The 24,993-nt window shown below is 49.6% G+C and overlaps 1 protein-coding gene across 1 annotated transcript; it reads right to left on the reverse strand.

The window, feature by feature from the left end:
* Nucleotides 1–40: 40 nt before the first annotated feature.
* Nucleotides 41–24,543, reverse strand: ACAA1 (acetyl-CoA acyltransferase 1). The gene is made up of 12 exons (XM_061127799.1): nt 24,255–24,543; nt 23,971–24,064; nt 22,947–23,004; nt 5,849–5,928; nt 5,507–5,549; nt 3,763–3,861; nt 2,916–2,996; nt 1,501–1,691; nt 1,171–1,350; nt 826–881; nt 572–717; nt 41–354 (listed from the first exon to the last, which is right to left on the reverse strand). The coding sequence occupies exons 1-12, from the start codon at nt 24,423–24,425 to the stop codon at nt 279–281; spliced, it is 1,275 nt and encodes a 424-aa protein (XP_060983782.1). The 5' UTR covers nt 24,426–24,543; the 3' UTR covers nt 41–278.
* Between the last annotated feature and the right edge of the window lie 450 nt (nt 24,544–24,993).

Raw genomic sequence — 24,993 nt, forward strand, 5'->3', positions numbered from 1 at the left:
AGTGAGAACTGGCCCTGCGGAAGAACCACAGGCACCAAGGTAAGACCGCACGTTTACTGTGTCTGCCGCACTCCTCATCCACAGCGCCTTCCCCCGGGGATCATGCGGTGGCCTTGCGGGCTGGCTGACCCAGACCAGCGTTCTGTGTCTTAGCTGGAGGGGCCTGCCTCCTCACCCGCTCCCGTGCTGGGGCAGCTGTTCACGCTGTGTGTGTTCACATCAGCTCAGGGGTCTTGACTCGCCATCCCTCCCGTGCGGCGCCTCCGATGGGGGCCGCTTCAGTTTCCGGGGTATTCAAAGACGGCGGCGGCTCCCATGCCAGTGCCCATGCACATGGACACCACCCCGTAGGCCCTGGGGAAGGAGACATACGTAGGGGGAGGCACGGCCACCAAGCTCGCGCCAGGAAGGCTGAGCTGGGTGCACCAGGGCCTTTGTGGGCCCCAGCCTGCCCCCCAGGTGCACACACGGGGTGGCAGATGCCTGCTGCAGGCCAGGATCCCGCCTCCTCAGCCTGGAGCATGCGGGGGTACGTACACCTCCCCCGACGTCCCCACAGGGCCAGCCTCACCTCTTCCCGCGGCGCTTCAGCTCGTTGAGCAGCGTGATGACCTGTCGAGCCCCCGTGCAGCCCAGCGGGTGGCCCAAGGCCACTGCACCCCCCAGAGGGTTCACCTTCTCAGGGGGGAGTTTCAGCTTCTCCACACAGTACACAGCCTGGGGGGAGGTGAAGCATCAGCTGTGGACCCCTGTCTGATCCCCTTTGCCCCTAGCCCCCTGGCTCCAACTGGGGACCCCAGGCCATGCTGCAAAACAAAGGCTCACCTGACTGGCAAAGGCCTCGTTGATCTCAAAGATGTCCACGTCGTCCACCGTCAGCCCTGCAGGCCCGGGGGAAAGACCTGAGCTGAGCCAGCGGCCCCCTTTGCAGGATCTTCGGTCTCCCCAGGGCCCTGCCCCATCCATGGCCTGTAGGCTGCCTGCTGTGGCTGCCTTTGTTCAAGATGGGTGCGTGGAGCCTGGCTGGGGGTCGGGGTGCTGGTCTTCACCCGCCTGCCCTCTGCAGGCACCCGCAGGCCCACCCCAGGCTCCTGTCCCCCACCTGCCTCAGGCAGCAGCACGAGCAGCAGGAACTGGGTCTGAATCTCGGGGGTGAAGGAGCCGTCTTACCTGCTTTCTGCAAAGCGACCGGGATGGCGTAGGCAGGGCCAATGCCCATGATGTCAGGCGGAACCCCGGCCACCGCATAGGACCTCAGGACCCCCAGGATGGGAAGGCCCAACTCTTCTGCCTTGGACCTCCTGGCCAGCAGGATGGCAGCGGCCCCATCACTCACCTGGCTCGAGTTTCCTGGAGGCAAAGCACAGGGTTGGGGGGGCCTGGGGGGCAGGCTGAGGGGGTCCACACCTTCCCCATCCACCTGCCTGGTGGCCCCAGCACCCAGGGGAGAACATCCAGCTAGACCAGCCCCTTCCTCCGCCACCCCCAGCCCCGTCTCACCAGCTGTGGTAGAGCCCCCATTCTTAAAGGCGGGCTTCAGCTTGGCCAGGCCCTCCATGGTGGTGCCGGGGCGGATGCCCTCGTCCTGGGCCACGGTGACGCTTTGCTCTGTGCCCTTGTCGTCACGGATCGTGGTGGTGACAGGCACGATCTCAGCCTGGAAACAGCCCTGGCTCTGGGCTCTGGCTGCCCTGCCAGCACCGTGGACAGCCAGGCTCAGGTTCCCATGGGGTTACCTTCCTTCCTGGGGTCCCTCCCTGAGGCTCCCGCCCCCTGCCCTTTGGGACAGACACGCAAGCTCAGGCTGCTACATGCGGGGACATGTAGGGGAGTATGCAGAGGGCCTGCTGTGGGTCCCCCTCCTGCCCGGGGAGTGGGAGCCCAGGGCCTCACAGGGCCTTTCTGGTCATCAGCCTTATCAGATCCTCAAGGGGGAGGTTTGAGCAGGGGGCTCCCCTCTGAGCCCTTCACCCAAGAGGGATTAAGCCAACCTGAGGCTGGAGCCCCAGGAATATTCGTGCTGGCTTCTGTCGACTTTTCTGTTCCCTCCCACCAGCCCAATCCCATCAGTTTCCTGTGTTTCCACATATTTATAATGACATCGGGACTTCTCTGTGGTCCAGCTGCTACAACTCCGTGCTCCCAGGGGAGCCAGGTTGCAGGGGGCCCGGGTTCGATCCCTGGTCAGCACATCCCACACACCACGACTGAAACCCAGCACAGCCAGATAAATATTTTAAAGATAATAAAAATGACATAAACTACTGGATAAACCTTAGTATTTAAACAGTGTAGAAGCATACGGCATTTTAGGGTGATTGTTACAATCATATGCAAAGGCCCAGGGGCATTCCCAGGGGAAGAAGCCACAGTTTTTACCCGACTCTCTGATCAGAGCTTGAACCCAAGCGGCTAAGAACCACCGCCTCAGAGAGGCCCACCTGGCTGGAGACCACTCCCTCCACAGCCCGTTCACCGGGGGGAAAAGACACTCAGGAAACAGGCCATAATGGGATGTGGTGCTGTGGGTGCAGTGGCGCCCTCCCTGGTCCACCTCCCCTCCTGGGAGGGAGAGGCTGGGAAACTACTTGCTGCCCAGCAGTAGCCTAGGGCAGCTCCATCTGACACCACTTATGTGCTAAATGGCTTCAGTTATGTCTGACTCTGCAAGCCCACGGACTGTAGCCTGCCAGGCTCCTCTGTCCATAGGATTCTCTAGGCAAGAATACTGAAGTGGGTTGCCACTTCCTCCTCCAGGGGATCTTCCTGACCCAGGGATCGAACCCGTGTCTCTCATGTCTCCTGCATTGGCAGGCAGGTCCCTTACCACTAGCACCACCTGGGAAGCCCACTTAGAACAGCCTCAAAAGCTCACACTCCAGCCCTTTCAGCATCTCACCCCAGACAGCACTCACTTTTGCTGGGAAGCCAGTGCAAAGGCATCCTGCTTCTCCCGCGAAATGCCAAACCGCTTAGCCACGTTCTCTGAGGTTATCCTGGAACACGGGCGGGGAACGCTGAGTCTGTGTGCGGCCCGGGGCCGCAGACGTGGCGGGGAGACCTGTGTCCCAGTGATGCCAGGGGCACAGGCAGGAGGCACCGCAGCTGGGACTCCACGCGTGTCCACCAGAGACCAGCACTCAGGAGGGCGCTTCTGCGCCTCAAGGGAAACTGCTTTCCTGTGAGGAGACGAGGACTCCCGGGTCCCCGTGGGAAGGCCACACCCAGCTTTCTGCTCCCTGGAGCTGCAGCCTCCCCACATCCCAGAGCCCCAGCGGGGCCTTTGGCCCAGGCTTCCCTCAGAGAGGCTTCCCTCGGAGATGGTCCCCACTGTGGAGGCAGCCGCGCGTCCCCTCACGCCCTGCGGAGCCAGGACTCCCTGCCCACGGCCCCGGGGTGTTCCTGGCTGCAGTGCTCAGCGGCTCTGCGGCGGTGGCGCCTTTGAGGCCGCACCTTCGGGGCCCAGTGCCCTCACCGGCATGGCCGGTGGGCAAATGCCTCCCGCTTCCTCAACTTTTGAGGCCAAGGTTTTGGGGTGCAGCTGCCATCAGGCCTTGTGTGACTGAGCCCCATAGGGTGGGAGTGATAGGCTGGGCCATGCTTGGAAACCCAGGGGCGCAGAATGCACTGGGGGCCTCAGGAAGTCCCAGCCCCAGAGGCCCTGCAGAGCAAGCCAGACCTGAGGCGGGGGGCCACAAGGGGATCCAAGCTCCTGATCCAAGCCTGCTCCGGGCCAGGCAGGGAGCTGAGGCAGGTACTCACCCCATAGGAATCAGGCAGTCTCTGGCCTTCTCCTTCTCCACCAGGCGTGAAGTAATATTTCCAGGGTTCCCTCTGTCAGCCAGGGACATGGACTCCACCCTGAGGAGGAGGACGTGATTAGCAGGCTCCCCACAGACAGCTCGGTGCCGGCAAGTGCTGGGAAATAGCCAGGGAGCCCCGGGCTGGCCAGACAGAGCTGGGGGTGCAGGGCTGCCGAGCCCCGCCTCCACCCTGACCCCCAGACCACTGCAGAGCCCACACACCCGGGCAGGGCCTCACTCCCCTAAGACAACTGCTCCTTCAGCCAGCCCAAGGAAAGCGGCCTAGTGTTGGCCACAGTAGGGGAAACACTCTAACAAGCCCAGGCCCTGCCCTCAGGGGCCACAAATCCGGGAGAGAGACGAGACCAATAATATTCTAAAAGCCACATGTCAAAGAGCAAGCCAACCTGTTTGGAGGAGGAGGTGCTAGGAGCCGAGGGGAAAGCTGAGCTCTTGGGTTAGTGTGGTCACAAGGGGCTTCCAGGAGGTGGCAGAATATAAGGCTTTAAAGGGCGGTAACACATAACTCTGCACACTTTTCATGCGCCCAGCGCTATTTGAAAACTCCTCCCAAGTATTAGAGCGCTGTGAGCAATGCCAGGCCCAGAGAAGCCGAGTTAACCTGTCAGTGGGGACCAAATTCAGGTAGTCGGGCTCCAGAGCCCACTGCCACCTACAATATCATGAGTCACTCGTCACGAGCAAAGTCTGGGGAAAAGTCGGCCTGTAACACAGGGGACTGTCCTGGCCCAAACCCTTAAACCCTGTAATTTGGTCTTTCACCTGCTTGAGGACTCAGATTCCCCGTCAGAAACCCGTGAAGGCGCCAACCTTCTCCTCAGTCCACACACACCCCCATCCATCCTCCAGTGAGAGAGCGAGAAGCCCGGGGGCAGCCTGGCCAGTGGCCTTTGCCTGGCCAAAGTCCCTGCGGTGTGGTCTCTGGGTTCATCTATGATTGCTGACACGGGGCTGGACAGCCAGTGCCAACTGGCACAGCTCCGAGATGGCCTGGCAGAGCTCCGATTAAAAAATGCTCTGAAGAGGAAGTGAGAGGCAGAGGGAGCGGGTCAGGATCCTGGGGCTGCCGGCCCCCCAAGCCTGCCGAAGCGGCCTGCGCTCCCAGCACCAGATGCCCACCCCAGCTTCCCCTCCCCGGAGTGCCGCCCAGTTCACGGGGGCTCCGTCTGCTGCGGCTGAACAGGAGTCACAGCTGACGGCGGCCAAACCACCACAGACCTGACCGTGTCCCTCAGAGTCCAGGAGGCGGCAGAAGTTTCCACCCTGGACAGGGCGGGGGACAGACAGCCTGTTAAATGAACAAGCTAGTCCTAGAGCAGGCAGCTGTCCTGGGCTTTTGGGAACCAAAACTACTTTTTCCACTCTCAGCAACCATCACAAATCAACAAGGGTTGCCACAGACGGGAAACCTGTGCTGCCCACATCTCCAGCCTGACAGATTTCCAAGAAAAGAAAGCTCTTCAAAGCCAGTTTCCTCTGGTGCTGAGAGGTGTGCGCGGTTCCCAAACAGCCAGAGCTGGGGTCTGATTCTAAGCAGAATTTGTAGGAACCAACTGGCAGCCAGCTGCCTGAAAGGGCTGCAGGGAGAAGCATGAAACCATAGCCTCTGAGAATTCAGGAGAGGAACATTAGTTTCATTGTTACAAGTTGGTTAATAAGCTCCGGCAGAAAGAAATTCTTACCCACAAGCCATGCCAATGTCATAAGACCCATTTCTGATGCCACCTGCAACAAAAGCATTTTATAAACATCCTTCCCCGGAGTTCATCTGTCTTGGGAACAGGGGAGCCTCTTCCCCACCTGGTCTCTAAGGGAGACTCAGCCCCAGCCTCCGAGATGGAGACCCAGGAGTGGTCAGAAAAGTCTGGGGGACTGCAGTGGGGGGGCTCTCCTCCACGCTTTCTGTGGGTACAGTCCTCAGAAATTACTGCTTGCCCCACAGGCAAGCACTCTGCTGACCCGAGCCCATGGAACCAGGACTGTGGCCAGGTGGCAGGCATGGGTGCCCACCCGTCACAACTTACCAGCTATGCTGGCCACCGCCTGGAGCCCCGACGAACACTGTCTATTGACAGTTGACAAAGGCACAGTCTCCGGGATGTCACTGAAACAGAAAGCAAGACGGAAAGTCAGCCCGCCTCTCTCTGCCCGGCTCTCAGGGAAAGCAGGCCTGGCCAGCCTGACCGCCCCTTTGTGGGGGAGCTGGGGGAGGGCGGACAGAAAGACCAGGGGAAGGAACAGGCGGCCCTGCCCGCACTCCAGGCGATTCACGCTGTCCGAACCCATCTCTGCAGGCGCTTGCCCCCCAGGGTCCCGCAAGCACATGCCCTTCCATCCAGTGATCCTCCTCAACCAAGGCCAAGCACGGCCCAAAGGCAAGAGGAGGCCGGCTGGGCCTTGTCTTGCCTTTGAAGGTTCAAAAGTGAAAACTGTACATCCCTCTTTCTCCTAGAGCCGGGGTCTCCAACTCTCAGACCATGGATCGGTACCGGTCCCTGGCCTGTTAGGAATCGGGCGGCACAGCAGAAGGTGGGTGCAGGCTGGCAGGCGAGTGCCGTATTCACTCAGATCCATCTGTATTTACAGCCGCTCCCCATCGCTTGCACTACCGCCTGAGCTCTGCCTCCTGTCACATCAGTGGCAGCCTTAGATTCTCACAGGAGCTCAAACCCTTCTGTGAAGCGGGCATGCGAGGGATCTAGGCTGTGCGCGCCTTCTAAGAATCTAATGGCTGACAATCTGGGGTGGAGCCAGGCAGTGAGGCTAGCTAGGGTGGGGAGTGGCTGCAAATACACATCTATCATTAGCAGAGAGGTCTGACCACACAGAGACCATTACTAATAATCAACTGCAGATTCATATCAGAACCCTATCAGTGAGTGGCTAGCGACAGTTAAGTTGCATCTAGTGGCAGGCTTTAAGTCAGAATCTGACACTTCAGTCCACCTGTGGCTCGCCCATTATTTTACTGACCACTTCCGTCTGGGCCTCTTTCCCACACTATGCACCTGTCTCAGTTTTCATAAGCCCACAAGCTAACCCTAGCCAAAATGAGTAGAAAACAAATGTCGCTGGAGGGCTTCTTTAAAAGGTGGGAAGACCCAATGATGAGACAGCAGAAGATGCTTAAGACTGCCAACAAAAAAGAAAGCTGCATTTAAAAGAAAATACCGAGTCCTACTTAAATTACAGGTTCATTACAAGTGACTCACATTTTCCAAGCCTGCTTTGTAAATACGTGGTGACCAGCTATCCAACAAAGCTAAAAAAACGTTCAAAACTGCTTCACCACATGGAGACCAAGCACCCTGCATTAAAAGACAAGCCTTTGGGACTTCCCTGGTGGTACAGTGGGTAGGAATCCACCTGACAATGCAGGGAACACAGGTTTGATCCCTGGTCCAGGAATATTCCACATGCCTCAGAGCAGCTAAGCCCGTGCGCCACAACTACTGAAGCCCATGTGCCTGGAGCCCCTGTTCCACAACAGAGGAGCCCCTGTTCGCCACAACTAGAGAAAGCCTGGGTGCAACAATAAAGATCCAGCGCAACCAAGAGTACAGACAGACAGACAAGCCTTTAGCATTTTAACAGAGAAAAAAACCTGAACATGAAGAACAGAAGCAATCACTGAAGGCTACCACTCACTTCATCAAATGGACCTGTACTGCGAGCATCATTCCTAGTGGCTGACCTTATAGCTAAAGTTAAGAAGCCCTTCACTGTTGGTGAAGAGTGATGCTGCCTGACATCTGATGTGAACTTTTAGAGGAGAGGCTGCCGTTTAAATGGTGGCACGTGTTCCTCTTTCAGACAGCGCCACAACGAGACAAACTGATGGAAACATTACTAGAGCATGTTGTGCTGTGTGCTGTGCTTACTCGCTCAGCCGTGTCTGCCTCTTTGCAAACCCACGGACTGCAGCCCGCCAGGCTCCTCTGTCCATGGGATTCTCCAGGCAAGAATACTGGAGTGGGTTGCCATGCCCTCCTCCAGGGGAATCTTCCCAACCCAGGGACTGAACCCAGGTCTCCCACGTTGCAGGTGGATTCTTTACCATCTGAGCCACCAGGAGAGCCCAACACAGCTGTCAGGATAAATGACTCACCGTGGTCCGAAGTCCCGGTTGGTGAGTCTATCGAATTGGACAACAAGGCAAAGTGCTTGTCTGCGCAATCTATTTTTTAGGAGGATGTGTATGAGGATATGTTATGTGCCCTTTTGTTGCCAACCACACCACAGTTGCAGAACAATTCAAATCTTTGAATGATTACCTATCAGGAAAACTGAATTGGTCTTTTTGTGTCAATACATGCATGAATGGAGTAGCTGCCATGGCTGGATGGCTTTCTGGTTTCACTACTCAAGTCAGAGTTTACTTCTGAATGTGAGTCTACACGCCGCATCTTCCATAGGGAACTGCTGGCTATCTGAAAGAGTCACCTGAACTTAACAGTGTTCTGCAGGATGGGATTAAGTTATCAGCCACATTAAAGTACTTGCCCACAACTCATGTCTGTTCACATAACTCTCTGAGGAGATGGACTCAGAGCACACATGTCTTATACACAAGACCACTGGCCAGAGTTACAAGAGCCGCTCCAGAAATTTCTTTTAGGAAAAGTCACCACATTTCAGTGATGCAGAATGGATCACAAAACTTGCCTACTTTGAGTGATGTATTTAACCTACTCAACTAATTCAATCTGTCATTTCAGGGTAGAATGACAACTGTGTTCAAGGTGGCAGGTAAAGTGGCTGCATTCAAAGCCAAACCGGGGTTATGTGGGCAATGAGTGAACATTGGGATTTTTGATACATTTCAAACATTAGCAGAGATTTTGAAACAGACTGAGCTAAGGCCTTTTTTCTTTCAGCTATTGCATGATCACCTATCTCAGCTTTCAATAGAGTCTGAGCATTACTTCCCAACCACAAAAGACCCCCAACTGGGAAGGAATGGATCCACAACCCATTTGTGAATAAGCCAGGAAAATTGACTTTGTGCTAGAAGAGGATCAACTGCTTTAGACTGAAAACAATGGTGGCCTTAAAAGTTATCTTTCAGACAATTTCAAATCTCCACACTTTCTGGATTCAAATCAAGGCGGAACATCCTGAGGTTTCCACAAAAGCACTGAAAAACCTGCTTCCATTTCCAACATCCAATCTTTATGAAGCAGGGATTTTTGCAGTGTGAGCAACCTAAATGAGATTATGGAGTAGACTGGACATAAGCAACACACTTTTTTCCCACCACGCCCAGATGGGACTATCTAGCTCTAAGAAAACAAGCTCAGGGCTCCCACTGATTCTGCATTATGGTGAGTTGTATAATCATCTCATTATACATCACAGTGTAATAATAATAGAAATAAAGTGTGTACTGTAAATTTAATGTGCTTGAATGATCCCAAAACCATCCCCCACACACACTAGTTCGTGGAAAAACTGGCTTCCACAAAACCGGTCCCTGGTGCTGAAAGGATTGGGGACTGCTGCCCTAAAGAACAGAGAAGGGGGCCTGTGGCCAGGACAGACAACCAGTGCAAAAGAAATGTCTAAAGTATGACAGAGGGCTAACAGGCCCAGGAGAAGATGCTCCACATCGCTTATTATTAGAGAAATGCAAATCAGAAGTATAATGAAGTATCACTTCACACCAGTTAGAATGACCATCGTTTAAAGGTCCACAAATAACAAATGCTACAGAGGGTGTACAGAAAAGGGAACCCTCCTACCATGTTGGTGGGAATGTAAGCTGGTGTAGCTACTATGCAACACAGTATGGAGGTGCCTCAAAAAGCTGAAAATAGAGTTGCCATCTGATCCAAGAATCCCACTGCTTGGTGCACATCCAGACAAAACTCGAATTCAGAAAGACTCGTGGATGAGAGGCAAGATAGCACATCCCCACATAACCAGGTAGGAAGAAAGAAAGAAGGGAAAAGGAAGAGGAAGTGGGATGGGACCTACACCCCCGAGGGCGGAGCTGAAGGAGAGAAGGTTCCTGCATATGGGGAAGCCCCCTCACTGGCAGGGAGATCATCTGGGCAGAAGGGGGGCTTCGGAAACTTGGGGAGAACACAGCAAGCGGCAGGCAGGACAGACAGACCTGCAGACGGTCCGGCCACAGTCCTCCGCGCCCCAGCCTGAGATGCGTCCGCTGGTGCGCACAGGGGCTGGCTGCTGGAACTTGGGGTTTGGAAAGCAGACCGAGAGAGAGGACTGCTGTTGGCTGCCAGGAGCCAGCCTGAGGTGGCGGGAGTGAGGCGCTCTGCAACCGAGAATGCTCATGGAGGAAGCCGGGACCACTATGCAAGCAAAGCCCTGTTGCTGAGTGATGTGCAAAGGGTGGGGCCGCCATTGAGCCTTTCTCCCAAGGGACGACCCTACCTTCCTAGACACCTGGAAGGGCTCCAGCCAGGACAGGCTCTCACGCCCCTCCCTGCTGGAGTGGGCCGATGTGCTCCGGGGCAGACTTGGGAGCAGGGACCAGAGGGGGACCCACATGCAGAGGTGCAGCTGAAACCACAGCTGAGCCTCAGAGCCTGTGCGACTAAGGAAGAGCTGCAGTCTCCTCCCAGCTGCGTCAACAGCAGATTACACCCCACGATGGGATCATTTAACTTATATGCAGAGTACATCATGCGAAAGGCCAGGCTGGATGAAGCTCAAGCTGGAATCAAGACTGATGGGAGAAACATCAATAACCTCAGATACACAGATGACACCGCCCTTATTGCAGAAAGCGAAGAGGAACTAAAGAGCCTCTTGATGAAGGTGAAAGAGGAGAGTGAAAAAGCTGGCTTAAAAGTCAACATTTAAAAAAATAAGATCATGGCATTCACTTTGCCATCACTTCATGGCAAATAGATAGGGGAAAAAATGGAAACAGTGACAGACTTTATTTTCTTGGGCTCTGAAATCAGTACAGACAGTGACTGTAGCCATGAAATTAAAAGAAACCTACTCCTTGGAAGAAAAGCTATGACAAACCTAGACAACATATAAAAAAGCAGAGACATCACTTTGTTGACAAAGATCTGTATAATCAAAGCTATGGTTTTCCCAGTAGTCATGTACAGATGTGAGAGTTGGACCATAAAGAAGGCTGGGCGCCAAAGAATTGATGCTTTTAAACTGTGGTAGTGGAGAAGACTCTTGAGAGAGTCTCTTGGACAACAAGGAGATTAAACCAGTCAATCCTAAAGGAAATCAACTCTGAATACTCATTAGAAGGGCTGATGCTGAAGATGAAGCTCCAATACTTTGGCCACCTGATGGGAAGAGCAGACTCACTGGAGTCTGGAAAAGACTCATTGGAAAAGAACAGACTCATTGGAAAAGACCGTGATGCTGGGACAGATTGAGGGCAGGAGGAGAAGGGGACGACAGAGGATGAGATGGTTGGACGGCATCACCAATTCAATAGACATGAGTTTGAGCAAACTCCGGGAGATAGTGGAGGACAGGAAAGCCTGGCGTGGTGCAGTCCATGGGGTCTCAAAGAGTTGGACATGCCTGAGCAGCTGAACAACAATGGGCTTTGTGAACTCAGTGCCTGCAGAACATCCCCTGCAGCCCAGACAGGTCTAGCTTTTGCAGCTGAGAACTTTGTGGACATGCACATGCTGAGGTGGGGCCAGGGCAGAGTCTGAGCTGCTCCGTGGCAGCCCCAGGGAGTCCAGATCCATAATTACTGCAACCTGGGCCCTGACTTCAGCGGATGGATGCTGGCGGCCTGGTGAAAACAACGCCTGAGAGACACCAGGGCCAGCTGCGGCGTTCCCACAGTTACGATGGGGCTGAGAGAGGTGCCATGGTGTCATTGGAGAGAGGTGACAAGAGAGCACACCCACAGTGACCAGCTCCGGAATAGGAATCCTCAGTGGTTTCTCTCTGAGTGGGAGTGCTCCAGCCCCGCGTACCTCATACCGCATATCACAAACACAGCTAAGGAAGTGATCTGAGGGCCTCTGCTCAACACTTGGGGGCAGACCCCGCCCTGACAGGCCAGTCACACCTCCTATCAGAGGGGACAGTGGCCAGCACACGCTAAGGAAAGACGTGGCAGACACACTATAAAGAGAGTTCTCGCACCAACAAATATTAACACATGCAGACTACACAGGATGTTCCCCCATAAAAGAGCCCCCCAAGACCGTCTGAGGGGCTGGTCTTAGAAGGAAGAGCCCCCAGATCATTTAGCCTTGAAGGCCAGCAGGGCTTGAGGGCAGGAGCTTCACGGGGCTGGGGGAACAGAGACCCCCCCCATGAGGGCTCACAGCCGGTTTCATGCGCACTGGGGCTCAGCTTAAAGCAGCCCCTTTATAGGAACCTGGGCGAGGCCCACTGAGCGGTCTTAGAGGGTCTCCTGGGGAGGCACAGGGCGGCTGCAGCCTGCCGGCTGAGGTTCAGGCAAGCACAACGATAGTGGCGGCTCCAGGGAATAATGACTGGTGTGAGCTCCCCTGGAGGTCCCCATTTCGGCACCAAGACCAGGGCCCACCCAACAACCTGCAGGCTCCGGTGCCGGAAAGCCTCAGGCCAAAAAGCCAACTCTAGGAACACAGCCCCACCCGCCCATCAGAAGACAGGCTGCCTGGGCTTCCCAGGGGTCCAGTGATTGGGAATCCGCCTGCCAGTGCAGGGGACACGGGTTCCATTCCTGGTCTGGGAAGACCCCACATGCTGAGGAGCAACTGAAGCTGTGTGCCACAACTGCTGAAGCCCGCAGCCTAGAGCCCGTGCTCCACAGAAAGAGAAGCCTGCACGCCACAACTGGGGAGTAGCCCCGACTTGCCTCAAATAGAGAAAGCCCACATGCAGCAATGAAGACTCAGCACCCAACACAGTAAAAGATAAATTTAAAAAAGCAACAAATAACATACAAGAGGAATCCCCATAAGGCTATCAACAGCTTCAAGGTTATTTCAGCAGAAACAGTGCAGATCAGAAGAGAGTGGCTCAATCTATTTAAAGTGATGAAAAGGAAAAACCCACAACCAAGAATACCCAGCAAGGTTTTCATTCACATTCAATGGAGAAATAAAAAGCTTTACAGACAAGCAAAAGCTAAGAGAATTCAGCACCACAAAACCAACTAACTCCCTAACAAGAAAATTTAAAAAATGGGAAAGCTCTCCAATAAAAGCAAACAAAGTAATAAGAAATTGTCCACACACAAGTAGGATGTCAAAACCAGCAACCATGATGGTCCAGTGGCTGGAGAGCCACCTTGCAGTTCAGGGGATGTGAGTTCAATCTGTGGTCCTGGAACTAAGATCCCACATGCCATGGAGCGACTAGGCCCACGCACCCCAGCTACGGAGCCTGAGCACCACAACAAAAAATCCCACATGCCACAACTAGGACCAACACTGCCAAATAAATAAAAGAAATTTTAAAAAATCAGCAATCATGAGAAGAGAGTACAACTGAAGGAAATGGGAACTACATTTGAAATTAAGAACCAGCGACTTAACCTTGTACATATATAGATCGCTATATCGAAACCTCATGGGAACTGCAAACCAAAACTACGATAGATTCACACACAGAAAAAGCAACCCAAACACAACGCTAAAGACAGTCATCAAACCACCAGAGAAGAGAACAGAACAAAGGAAGACCAACAAAAACAATTACAAAAACGGCAATAAGGTGGGGACGTGGAACTTCCCTGGTGGCCCAGCGCTTGAGAATTCACCTTCCAACGCAGGGGATGTGGGTGTGATCCCTGATCAGGGAACTAAGATCCCACAGGGCAACTAAGCCCATGCACCACAACTGGAGAGAAGCCCTCATTTCACAATGAAGATTCCATTGGCCAAAACGAAGACCTGATGTAGCCAAAAATAAATTAAAAATATTTTAAAAAAGAAAATGGCAATAGGAACACACATATGGATAATTACCGCAAATGTAAATTACTTAAATGCTCCAACCAAAAGACACAGAGTGGCTGAATGGATACAAAAACAAGACTCTGTGAGAGACGCATTTCAGACCTAGGGACACATACAGCCTGAAAGTGAGGAAGTGGAAAAAGATATTCCATGCGAATGGAAATCAAAAGAAAGCTGGAGTAGCAATACTCATATCAGATAAACTAGACTTTTAAGCACAGACTGTTACAAGAGACAAGGAAAGACAGTATATAATAATCTAGGGATCAATCCAAGAAGAAGACACAACAATGTAAATATATATGCACCCAACACAGGAGGACTTCAATGTTTAAAGCAAATGCTAACAGCCACGACAGTGAAAACTGAGGTGCCAGCATGCTCATCTCGGTCATGGCCACTGCTGTGGGAGGTGGGAGGGGCCTGCCAGGGGCTGGGCAGCCTCAGCCTGACCCGACCCTGGGGACAGTCCATCACCAGTTTGCACACTCATACAGATGGGGAGCTTACCACCTCTCACAGGAGGACAAACCCTCCCTATGATTCCTGAGGGTCCTCTTGACCCTGCTTGTGAGAGGCACCGTGGTGCAGGCATGGTACCAGAGAGTCTCAGGTTCGAACTTCCCTTCCATCAGTGCCACTACTGTGAAGCCTTGGCCAAGTTACTTAACCTCTCTGAGCCTCAGCTTTCTCATCTGCAGGCTTTCAAGAAACAGAAACTGCTGTGGTAGGTCAAGTCAGCCAAAGCACTTCCACCCTCATCCTCCTCCCCATATGGCCCACTCCAAAGCCAGACAGGATATGGAGGGTACCCTGCCACACCAGGCCTCCTGCCTGCCACTCTGAACCCTCAGGACACCACAGCCAGTTTCTTCATTCTTACAGCCATGCAGCTGAGGCCCAGAGAGGCGATGGGACTTGCTGCAAGTCACACGGCTGGTGATGTGGGATGGAGTCAGGACCGACCCCAGACTGGGCAACAGTTCTTACGTGAAGCTGCAAACAGTTTTTCCACAGAGATTGGTGGCACCTCAAGAACAGAATTATACATGCAAAGCAGAGAGCACTAGGACAGGATGACCAAGGCTGATACAATTCACAGCTAGAGATTCCACAACACTGGTTCCAGCCAGGAGTCTCCTGGCGTATGACTGCTACATACTGGCTTCAAACAAACCACCAGGAGCCACCGACCAGACACTGCGATAAGACAAGATCACCCTTCTCCAGTTGTGGAATGTGGGCTCAGTGACACTGCACACACTCAAAGGCCTTTTTTTATGGAAATGTCCTGACGCAAACAGAAGTAGAGAGGAGAATATAATGAACTCCCACAAACGAATCACCCAGCTTCCACTATTGTCAACATTTGGTCAACAGTGCTTCCTTTCTACCCCTCCCACATCTTTCCCAAGGCTGGAGGGCTTAAAGCACATCCCAGATGCAATGTCCTCTCACTAGTAACCCATTCAACCTGCCAAGCCGACGAACGACATTGTTTTAATATAACTGCCATGCCAATGTCACACCTAACAAAAAATAACAATAACCCTTAAATAATCTAATATTTAGTCCATGTTCAAGTTTCCCAGACTGTGTCAAAGATGTCTGTTTGCAATGAGAAGAGTGTTCACAAAATTCATTTTGTTCCAAACTCTACGACTATGGTACTTCACATGTTCTACTTCCAAGAAGGACTGTAAGAGGCACAGAGATAGGAAATGCATCAATACCACTTCTTAAAAGCTCCAGCTGTATGCTGGACACAAACTAGCTCACAGTAGGCCCTCAAGATGAGGTCAGGTTCCCTCTTAACCTCTGTACCCAGTCCAGCAACCCTGGGGAGGGTGGGCCCTACCCGTGCACCATGGAATATTACTCAGCAATGAAAAGGAACAGGCTTATGATACAACAATCGGAATGAAAGCTACAAAGAATTATGCTGAGTGAAAAAAGTCAATTCCAAAAGGCTACAATCGGTGTGGTTCCCTTTATATACCTTTCTTGAAATAAAATTACAGAAATAGAGAAGAGGTTAGTGGTTGCCAGGATCGATCAGGAAGCAGAGGAGTGAGAAGGGAAGTGGGTGTGGCTATAAAACGGTCCTCATGGTAATGGAAATGTTCTATGGAAATGTTCTGTAATTTGACGGTATCAATGTCAACATCATGGTTGGGAAATTGTACAATAGTTTTTCAAGATGTTCCCACTGGGTGAAGCTAGGGAAAAAGTACATGAGGGTCTCTGTATTCTTTGTTAAAACTGCATATGATTATCTCAAATATGCTATCTCAAAATAAAAAGTTTAATTTTAAGAAAAAAGGGGGGAAATCGACAGTAATACAATAATAGTAGGGGACTTTAACACCCATTTACACCAATGGGACAGATGATCCAGATAAAAAATCAGTAAGGAAACATAAGCTTTAAATGATACATTAGATCAGATGGACTTAATTGATATTTATAGAGCATTCTGTCCAAAAACAGCAGAATATACTTTATTCTCAAGTGCACATGGGACATTATCTAGGACAGATCACATCTGGGGCCACGAATCAAGCCTTGGTAAATTTAAGAAAACTGAAATCATATCAAGCATCTTTTCCAGCCACATTGCTATGATATTAGAAATCAATTATAGGGAAAAACTGTAAAAAAACACAAATGCATGGAGGCTAAACAACATGTTACTAAACAACCAACAGATAACTGAAGAGATCAAGGAAGAAATTTTAAAAACACCTAGAAACAAATGACAGTCAAAACACAGCAATCCAAAACCTATGCAATGCAGCAAAAGCACTTATAAGAGGGAAGTTTACAGTGATAGTCTTATCTCAGAAAACAAGAAAAATCTCAAATAAACAACCTAACCTTATGCCTAAAGCACCTAGAGAAAGAAAAGCAAATAAAACACAAACTTAGTGGAAGGAAAGAAATCATAAACATCAGAGGAGAAATAGAGATGAAGAAAACAATAAGACAGATCAATGAGAGTAGCAGCTGGTTCTTTTAAGATAAACAAAGTTGATAAAATTGATAAACCTTTAGCTAGACTCAGAAAAAAAGGGAGAGGGCTCCAATCAATAAAATTAGAAATGAAAAAAAGTTACAGCTGATATCAAAGAAATACAAAAGATCATAAGAGACTACTACAAGCGATTTTACACCAATAAAATGGACAACCTAGAAGAAATGGACAAATTCTTAGAAAGGTACTACCTTCCAATTGAACCAGGGAGAAATGAGAAATACAAACAGACCAATTACAAGTACTGAAATTGAAACTGTGATTAAAAAACTTCCAACAAACAGAAGTGAATTCTTCACAGGTGAATTCTATCAAACATTAAGAGTTAGCAGCTATCCTTCTGAAACTCTTGCAAAAAATTACAGAGGAAGGAATACTCCCAAGCTTATTCTATGAGACCACCATCACCCTGATACTAAAACCAGACAAATACCACAAAAAGAAAATTATAGGAATTCCCTGGTGGTCCAATGGTTAAAAATCAATCCACCTGCCAATGCAGGGGACACGGGTTCGATCCCTGGTTCGGGAAGATTCTGCATGCTGTGGGACAACTAAGCCCGTGGGCCACACCTACTGCAAGTCGCAACTACTGAAGCCCACGCACCACGATGAAGAGTAGCTCCTGCTCAATACAACCAAAGAGAAGCCTGCATGCAGCAATGAAGACACAGTGCAGCCAAAACTAAAATTCTTTAAACATTTATGATTTATCTTTAAATTGTTTAATTAATTTATTCTGGGCTGTGCTGGGTCTCTGTTGCTGCTCGGGGGCTTTTCCTAGTTGCGGCACGCAGGTCTCATTGCCGTGGCTTCTCTTGTTGCAGAGCACTGGCTTTAGACACCTGGGCTCAATACTTGCAGCGTTCAGGCTTAGCTCCTCTGCAACATAGGGAATCCTCCCGAATCAGGGATTGAACCTGTGTCCCCTACATTGGTGGCAGATTCTTAACCACTGGATCAGCAGGGAAGTCCAATAATAAATAAATTTTTTAAAAAAAAGAATAAACTGAAAGAGAGAATATTTAAAGAAAAAAGGAAAGAAAATTACAAGCCAACATCACTGATGAACACAGACACAAAAGTCCTTAACAAAATACTAGCAAACCAAATTCACCAACACATTAAAAGGATCATAAATCCACGATTAAATGGAATTTATCCTAGGGATGCAAAGGATTCTTCAATATACGCAAATCAATCAATGTGACACACCGAAGTAACAATCTGAAGAATAAAAACCATTATGATCATCTTGATAGATCCAAAAAAAGCTTTTGAGAAAATTCAACACCCATTTATGATAAAAACTCTCCAAAAAGTAGGCTTGGCGGAACCTACTTCAACATAATAAAGGCCATATATGACAAACCCACAGCTAACATCATTTTCAACAGTGGAAAAACTGAATGAATTTTCTCTAAGATCAGGAACAAAATAAGTAGCTCACTCTTGCCACTTTTATTCAACATAGTTTTGGAAGTTCTAGCCACGTAATCACAGAAGAAAAAGAAATAAAAGGAATCCAAGTTGGAAAAGAAGAAGTAAAACTATCACTGTTTGCAGATGACTTGATACTATACACAGAAAATCCTAAAGACTCTACTGGAAAACTACTAGAGCTCATCAATGAATCAGTAAGGTTGCAGGATACATAATTAATACACAGAAATCTTTTGCATTCCTATACACTAACAATGAAAAATCAGAAAGAGAAATTAAGGAAATAATCCCATTTACCATCACATCAAAAAGAATAAAATACCTAAGGAGGCAAAAGACCTATACTGTACTTAGAAGACTATGAGATGCTGATGAAAGAAATTCAAGATAACACAGACAGAAGAGAGATATACCATGTTTTGGGATTATAAGACTCAATATTATCAAAATGACTATACTACCCAAAGCAATTTACATATTCAATGCAATCCCTATCAAATTACCAATGGCATTTTTCACAAATGAGAAAAAAAAATTTACGATCTATATGAAAATACAAAAGATTCTGAATAGCCAAAGCTATCTTGAGAAAGAAAAATGAACCTAGATCCAGTGCAGGGGTCCTAGGTGTGACTCCTGGTCAGGGCACTAGATTCTGCCTGCCATGACTGAGAGTTCACTTGCTGCAACTAAAGATCCCACATGCCACAACTAAGACCCAGTATAGCCAAACAAATACATAAATGTGCGGTGTATCACCAGCTACAAAATGATTTTTTTTAAAAAATAGAAAAATGGGGCTGGAGGAATCAGGCTCCCTGACTTCAGACTATACTACAAAACTATAATAATCAAAACAGTTTTGGTACTGGCACAAAAACAGAAATACAAATCAATGAAATAGGATAGAAAATCCAGAGATAAACCCACACACCTATGGTCAACTAATCTAGGACAAAGGAGGCAAGAATATACAATGGAGAAAAGACAGACTCTTCAATATATGGTTCTTGGAAAATGGAACAGCTCAATGTATTAATAAAAAAATGAAATTAGAACACTCTTTAGCACCATACACAAAAATAAACACAAATGGATTAAAGACCTAATTGTAAGGCCAGATGCTACAGAACTCTTAGAGGAAAATACAGGCAGAATACTCTCTGACATAGATCACAGCAATATCTTTCTTTGATTCACTTCCCAGAGTAAAAAGAAGAAAAAAAAAAAAGAAAGAAAAAAAGAGAGAGAGAGACCAAATTAAACTTAAAAGCTTTTGCACAGCAAAGGAAACCATAAACAAAATGAAAGATAACCCACAGAATGGCTGAAAATATTTGCAAAGTGACCAGTAAGAGATTTATCTTCAAAATACAAAAACAGCTCCGTGCAGTTCAGTATAAAAAAACAAACAACCCAATCAAAAAATGGGCAGAAGATCTAAATAAACATTTCTCCAGAGAAGACGTACAGATGGCCAAGAGGCACATGAAAGGATTCTCAACCTCAATACTCATTATAGAGTAATGTAAATCAAAACTACAATGAGGTATCATTTCACACTAGTCACAGTGGCAATCATCAAAAAGTCTGCAGACAATAAATGCTGGAGAGGACAGGAAGAAAAGCAAACCCTCCTACACTGATGGGAATGTAAACTGGTACAACCACCATGGAAACCAGGATGGTGGTTTCTTAGAAACTAAACATAGAGCTAACATATGATCTGGCAAGCCCACTCCTGGGCATATATTTGGAGAAAGCCATAACTCAAAAACATACATGTACTCCGTGTTGACTGCAGCACTATTTACATTTAGCCAAGACATGGAGGCCACCAAAATGTCCATTATCAGAGGAGTGGGTGAAGATGTGGTACATATATACGATGGAATACTATTCAGCCACAAAAAAGAACAAAATAATCCCATTTGCAGCAGCATGGACAGACCTAGAGATAATCATACTAAGTCTGTCAGACAGAGAAAGACAAATATATGATATCACTTAAATATGGAATCTAAAAAAGTGATAAAAATGAACCTATTTACAAAACAGAAACATACTTAGAAAACAAATTTGTATGACAAAACCCACTGAAATGTTGTGAAGTAATTAGCCTCCAACTAATAAAAAATAAATAAATAAAAGCAATTTAAAAAAAAAAAGAAAACAAATTTATGGTTACCAAAGGGGAAAGGTGGGGGGAGGGATAAATTAGGAGTTTGGGATTAACATATACACACTGCTATATATAAAATAGATACATCATCAAGGACCTACTATATAGCACAGGGAATGTGACTCAATAATATGGGAAAAGAATGAATATATTTATATGTATAACTGAATAACTTTGCTATACACCTGAAACAAGCACAACATTGTAAATCAACTGTACTCCAGTATAAAATAAAACATTAAAATTTAAGAGTCTACAAATAACAAATCCTGGATAGGGCGTGCAGAAAACAGAACCCTCCTACATTGTTCCGTGGGAATGTACCCTGGTGCAGCCACCAGGGAAAACAGTATGGAGGGTACTCAAAAAGCTAAAAATAGCCTTGCCATGTGATTGAGCAATCCCACTCCTGGGCCTATATCCATTCAAAACAATAATTCAGAAAGATACATGTATCCCAGTGTGCACTGCAGCACCATTTAAGATAGCCAAGACATGGGAGCAATGGAAACGTCCATCAACAGAGGAGTGGATAAAGACAATGTGGTAGGTATACACAATGGAATACTACTCAGCCATAAAAAGAATGAAATAATGCCATATGCAGCGACATGGATGGACCTAGAGAGGCTGTCACAGAGTGAAGTCAGTCAAAGAAAGCCAAATATACGATGTCACTCACACGTGGAATCTAAAATATGACACAAATGAGCTCATCTACAAAACAGAAATGGACTCACAGAAAACAGACTTGTGTGGGGGCGGTGATTAGGGGAAGGATGGCATGGGAGTTCAGGGTTGACAGATCCAAACTATTATATAAAAATGGATAAACAACAAGGTCCTACCATATAGCACAGGGAACTATATTCACTATCCTGTGATAAACCATAATGGAAAAGCATATTTTTTAAAAAAGAATGTGTGTGCGTGTGTATATATATATGTGTGTGTGTGTGTGTAACTGAATCATTTCGATATACAGTAGAAATACAACATTGTAAATCAACTATGCTTCAACTTATGAGGTCAGAAACCATCCCTACTCTCAGCCTTTATGTTCCCACCATTCTCTGTGGAAAGCCTGTTCCCAGCTGGACAAAGAACCCTGACAGGTACTAGGTATTCTAACATCCCTCCTTCTGGTGGGTTCCCCCAGCCTTTCACACTGGTTTCAGCCCTAGAAGCTGGTGGAGCCACCTCTGCCAATGTAATCTGAATTGGCCATGGGCACAAAGTCCTGAGACCTACGGACTCAGAACCTCGGGGTGAAAGTACCCTGCTGATTCTAGCGTGTAACCAGAGCTGGGAACCTCTGGACTAGTGTCCAGGCCAGGATTTGCTGAGACCTTCTTGGGTGGAGAATGTCCTAGGCACCTGGAGCCTGTTTACCCTTCCTTGGTGCCCTAACACCCTACTACTTAGTTATTGCCCCTTCACCCAATCCACCCAGTGTTCAGTAAACACCGACTCAGTGTGAGGGATGCTGACATGCTTGATAATACAGCGCCCAAGAGGACGCCCGACTACATACAGAAAGTGAATTAACTAGCCGCATCTACAGCAACAGAGCAAGACAGCAAAGCCCATCAAAAGGAAGCACGTAGCCAGCCGACTGGAAAAGAAGGGGCCCTCTTGCTAAGCCTGGGTGCTCAGGGAAGTCTGGTGAAAATGGTGGCACTGTTTGGGCAGAGTTTAACCAGCGAGGAGAAGGGTGGCAGGGACAGTACTGCATGGGGACAGACTGACCAGCTTAGGGAAAGAAGTGGGCAGACAGGGTGGCTTAAAGCAGCAGCAGCATGTAGATAAGACTGGAAGGCAAATCTGGAGCCAGATCAAGGAATCTTTTGAACTCTAGGCTAAGCAGTCTGAATGTCTCCTAGTCTCCACATCTTTTCTCATTTTTCCTGTTCCTTCACTAGTTCATGTTCCTATTATTGCTTCTCCATGTAACTGGCATTAGAGAGCTAAATGGTTCTTAAATCTACACATGAAAATAATTTGAAGCTCCTCCCCCATCCTAGGACAAGGGGTAAAGGGCAATTCACCAGGGCAATGCACCAGGGCGAATACCTTCTGGGCAACCCCTGGGTTATGGCCCATGCCCAAGTCTCTGTGGATGGGCTCTGCTTTGGAGATGCCAGCTTGCTCAACTAGCATTTCAAAAGCTCAGAGTCTCTCTTCAGTGAGCCAACCTGGGTATTTACCTGACAGAAGGGCAGAGTTGACACAAAAGCCAAAGCAAAAAGCTGACTTAGGCTTAAGAAAGACTGGGCCACAGCAAACTTTCTGCTCCAGGCCCAAAGGTTATTTGTCCTGGATCCGCACCAGTAAACACACCCTCCTTTCAAAGTAGAGGAAAGAAAAAAAAAAAAAACAAAGTAGAGGAAAAGTAGCATCCAGAAAAACAGGGTGCCAAGCACCCTAACTGTGTCTGGGTCTGGACTCCACCAGACCCTGATCTTCTCCCACCAGCAGGCTGAGTTCTCTGGGGCCGGAGCCCAAGCAAGAGTCTGAATAACCAACGCAGAGCAATAACTAGAAAAGTTTACCTCAGAAACTGGGCGATTCGGGCCATGACCGCTCCGGCCCCGGGCTGAAGCACATTTCCTGTGGACAACAAAGCTCTAGTCAGTGCCGGGCGGTGCTCTGGGCACTAAGGTACGGCTGTGATGACCAGAGAGGGGGCATTCCTCCTTCAGAATCACTGGAATGTCAAGGTCTGGAGCAGGCTGAGCCAGCTAAACAGCAGTGTATCCTGGTCAGACACTAGATCCAGTCCCCGAGAGGCCCACGACCCCCTGCCCATGCACCCTGCTTTTCCAAATCAGCACACTCTGGGCAGGTCGCCTGTCTTTACAGGTAACACGGAAAGAAGAATGTAGTGCAAAGCTTGAAGTCAAAGGAGGCAGTCCTGTCAGTTAGGAAAGTGTTTCTGAAAATACACACCTCCCTGAGTGGCCTCCACCTACTTCACTTCAGGGGTTGAACAGTGATCCCCCACCTAGGGGTGGCACCTCTGTGATGAGACTCTTACCATATAATGTTAGGTTCCGCGCTAAGGTGGGAAGCAGAGGTGGGGGAAGATTAGACTAAAGGTCAAGAGGCCCTAGATTCAGGTCCAAGCTCTGTTGCAAATCCCCCAGGCAGTTTCTCTATTTTTAACTGCAAAGCTGGACTTTGATGGTTTTTCGATGCTCCTTCTGTTCTACCCTGGCATAGACAGTACATCAGGATGGGTAGAGAAACCCAGTCTCCTGTCTCTTAGGGTGTTCTCAAACCCTGGCACCAAGACTCTAGCGTGGAGATGTTTGTCCCTTGCGATTCCTACTTCCTATCATACTTAATATGAAGAATGTGCTTGAAGCCGGCACAAAAAGTGCCTGGACGCCGGGGTGGGAGGGGTGGTGGAGTCTATAGCCCTAAGAGACGATTACACTTATCTGCGTGCAGACCGTCGCCATTCCCCTCACTGACGACGCCTGGAAAGCGCCTGAATGGAGGGCGGTGTTTGAGGAGGGCTTTGACGGGATGGGAAGGCGAGGATCGAGCGCAGGGCCAGGGTAGTGCACTCACCCACGCAGATATCTCCCAGCTGGGCCGGGCTCAGCTTGACGTCCTGGAGAACCGCGGTCATGACGGCGGAGAGAAGCTCGTCGGGGGTGGTATCCTACAGCCGAAAGAGCGACCGCTAGGATCCCGGGTCGGGACCCCAGCTCCCAAAGCCTCGCCCTCCCCCAAAGGGACAGAGTGGTCACAGCTCGGGCGCAGAGCCGCCACCGACGCCGAAGGGAAATGAACAGAGGAGCCAGACCCCAGCCCACCATCTCACACCTGGCTCTCGAGCCCAGGTGCCTCACCTTGAAGCCGCCGCGGCCCGACCGGCCAATGGCCGTGCGCCGCCCGTGCACCACCACGACATCCTCTGGGGACGCCCGCCGCGCGCCGCCTAAACACAGGGCGGCCTGCGGCTCCGGGTCCGAAGCGGGCCGGCCCTTCAGGTGACCCAGCACCACCTGCAGCCTCCGCATCGCGCAGCTCGGCCAGGTAAACCCTCAACCAGCCAGGAAAAGAGGGCAGCAACCGACAGGCCGTGGCCCACGCAGGCGCTGAACCTTACCTCTGACCCACCGAAATCTAAGTCCCACCCACAGACCTACTGGTCTGACTGGCCTGTCCCTCTAAAAGTCCCGCCCATCTCCCCGCCTCAGCCAACCTCTGGTTGGCGAGCCTGCCTGAGGTCCCGCCCCAAGCCGCAAACCGAGCTTCCCAAAGTTAGACACCAGAGGGTCTTTTCACTCAAAGCCCCGCCCACAGTAGCCTAGGCCTGCCAACCGGGAGGTGGAGTTTTCTGAAGCCTCGCCCAGAAACGCCAACAGGAATCCTTTCCACTTGCAGCCCCGCCTACTGCCAAACCCCAGGCGTGTTTGCAGGGGTCCCTTTCGTTTCTTGAAGAAAATTTCACCATTGCCGGGGGTCCCTTTCCCTACAACCCTGCCCACTGCCCGCCACCAAACAGATGGCGGGTTTGTCAGGAGCGCTGCCTACAGTTTCTTACCTGGGAAAGAGGCGCCGGGGCCTTTTATTCCTCTTCTCCCT

Source organism: Dama dama, chromosome 24 (genome assembly GCF_033118175.1).
Source record: "Dama dama isolate Ldn47 chromosome 24, ASM3311817v1, whole genome shotgun sequence".
NCBI classification, from domain to species: Eukaryota; Metazoa; Chordata; class Mammalia; order Artiodactyla; family Cervidae; genus Dama; species Dama dama.

Excerpts from the sequence above, each read along its gene's own strand:
- ACAA1 (XM_061127799.1), bottom strand. The coding sequence starts at position 24,425 with ATGCGGAGGCTGCAGGTGGTGCTGGGTCACCTGAAGGGCCGGCCCGCT. Across the intron at positions 5,929-22,946 it reads CGAATCGCCCAGTTTCTGAG|TGACATCCCGGAGACTGTGC; the intron begins GTAAACTTTTCT and ends TTTCTGTTTCAG. Across the intron at positions 3,862-5,506 it reads GACATTGGCATGGCTTGTGG|GGTGGAGTCCATGTCCCTGG; the intron begins GTAAGAATTTCT and ends CCTCCTCCTCAG.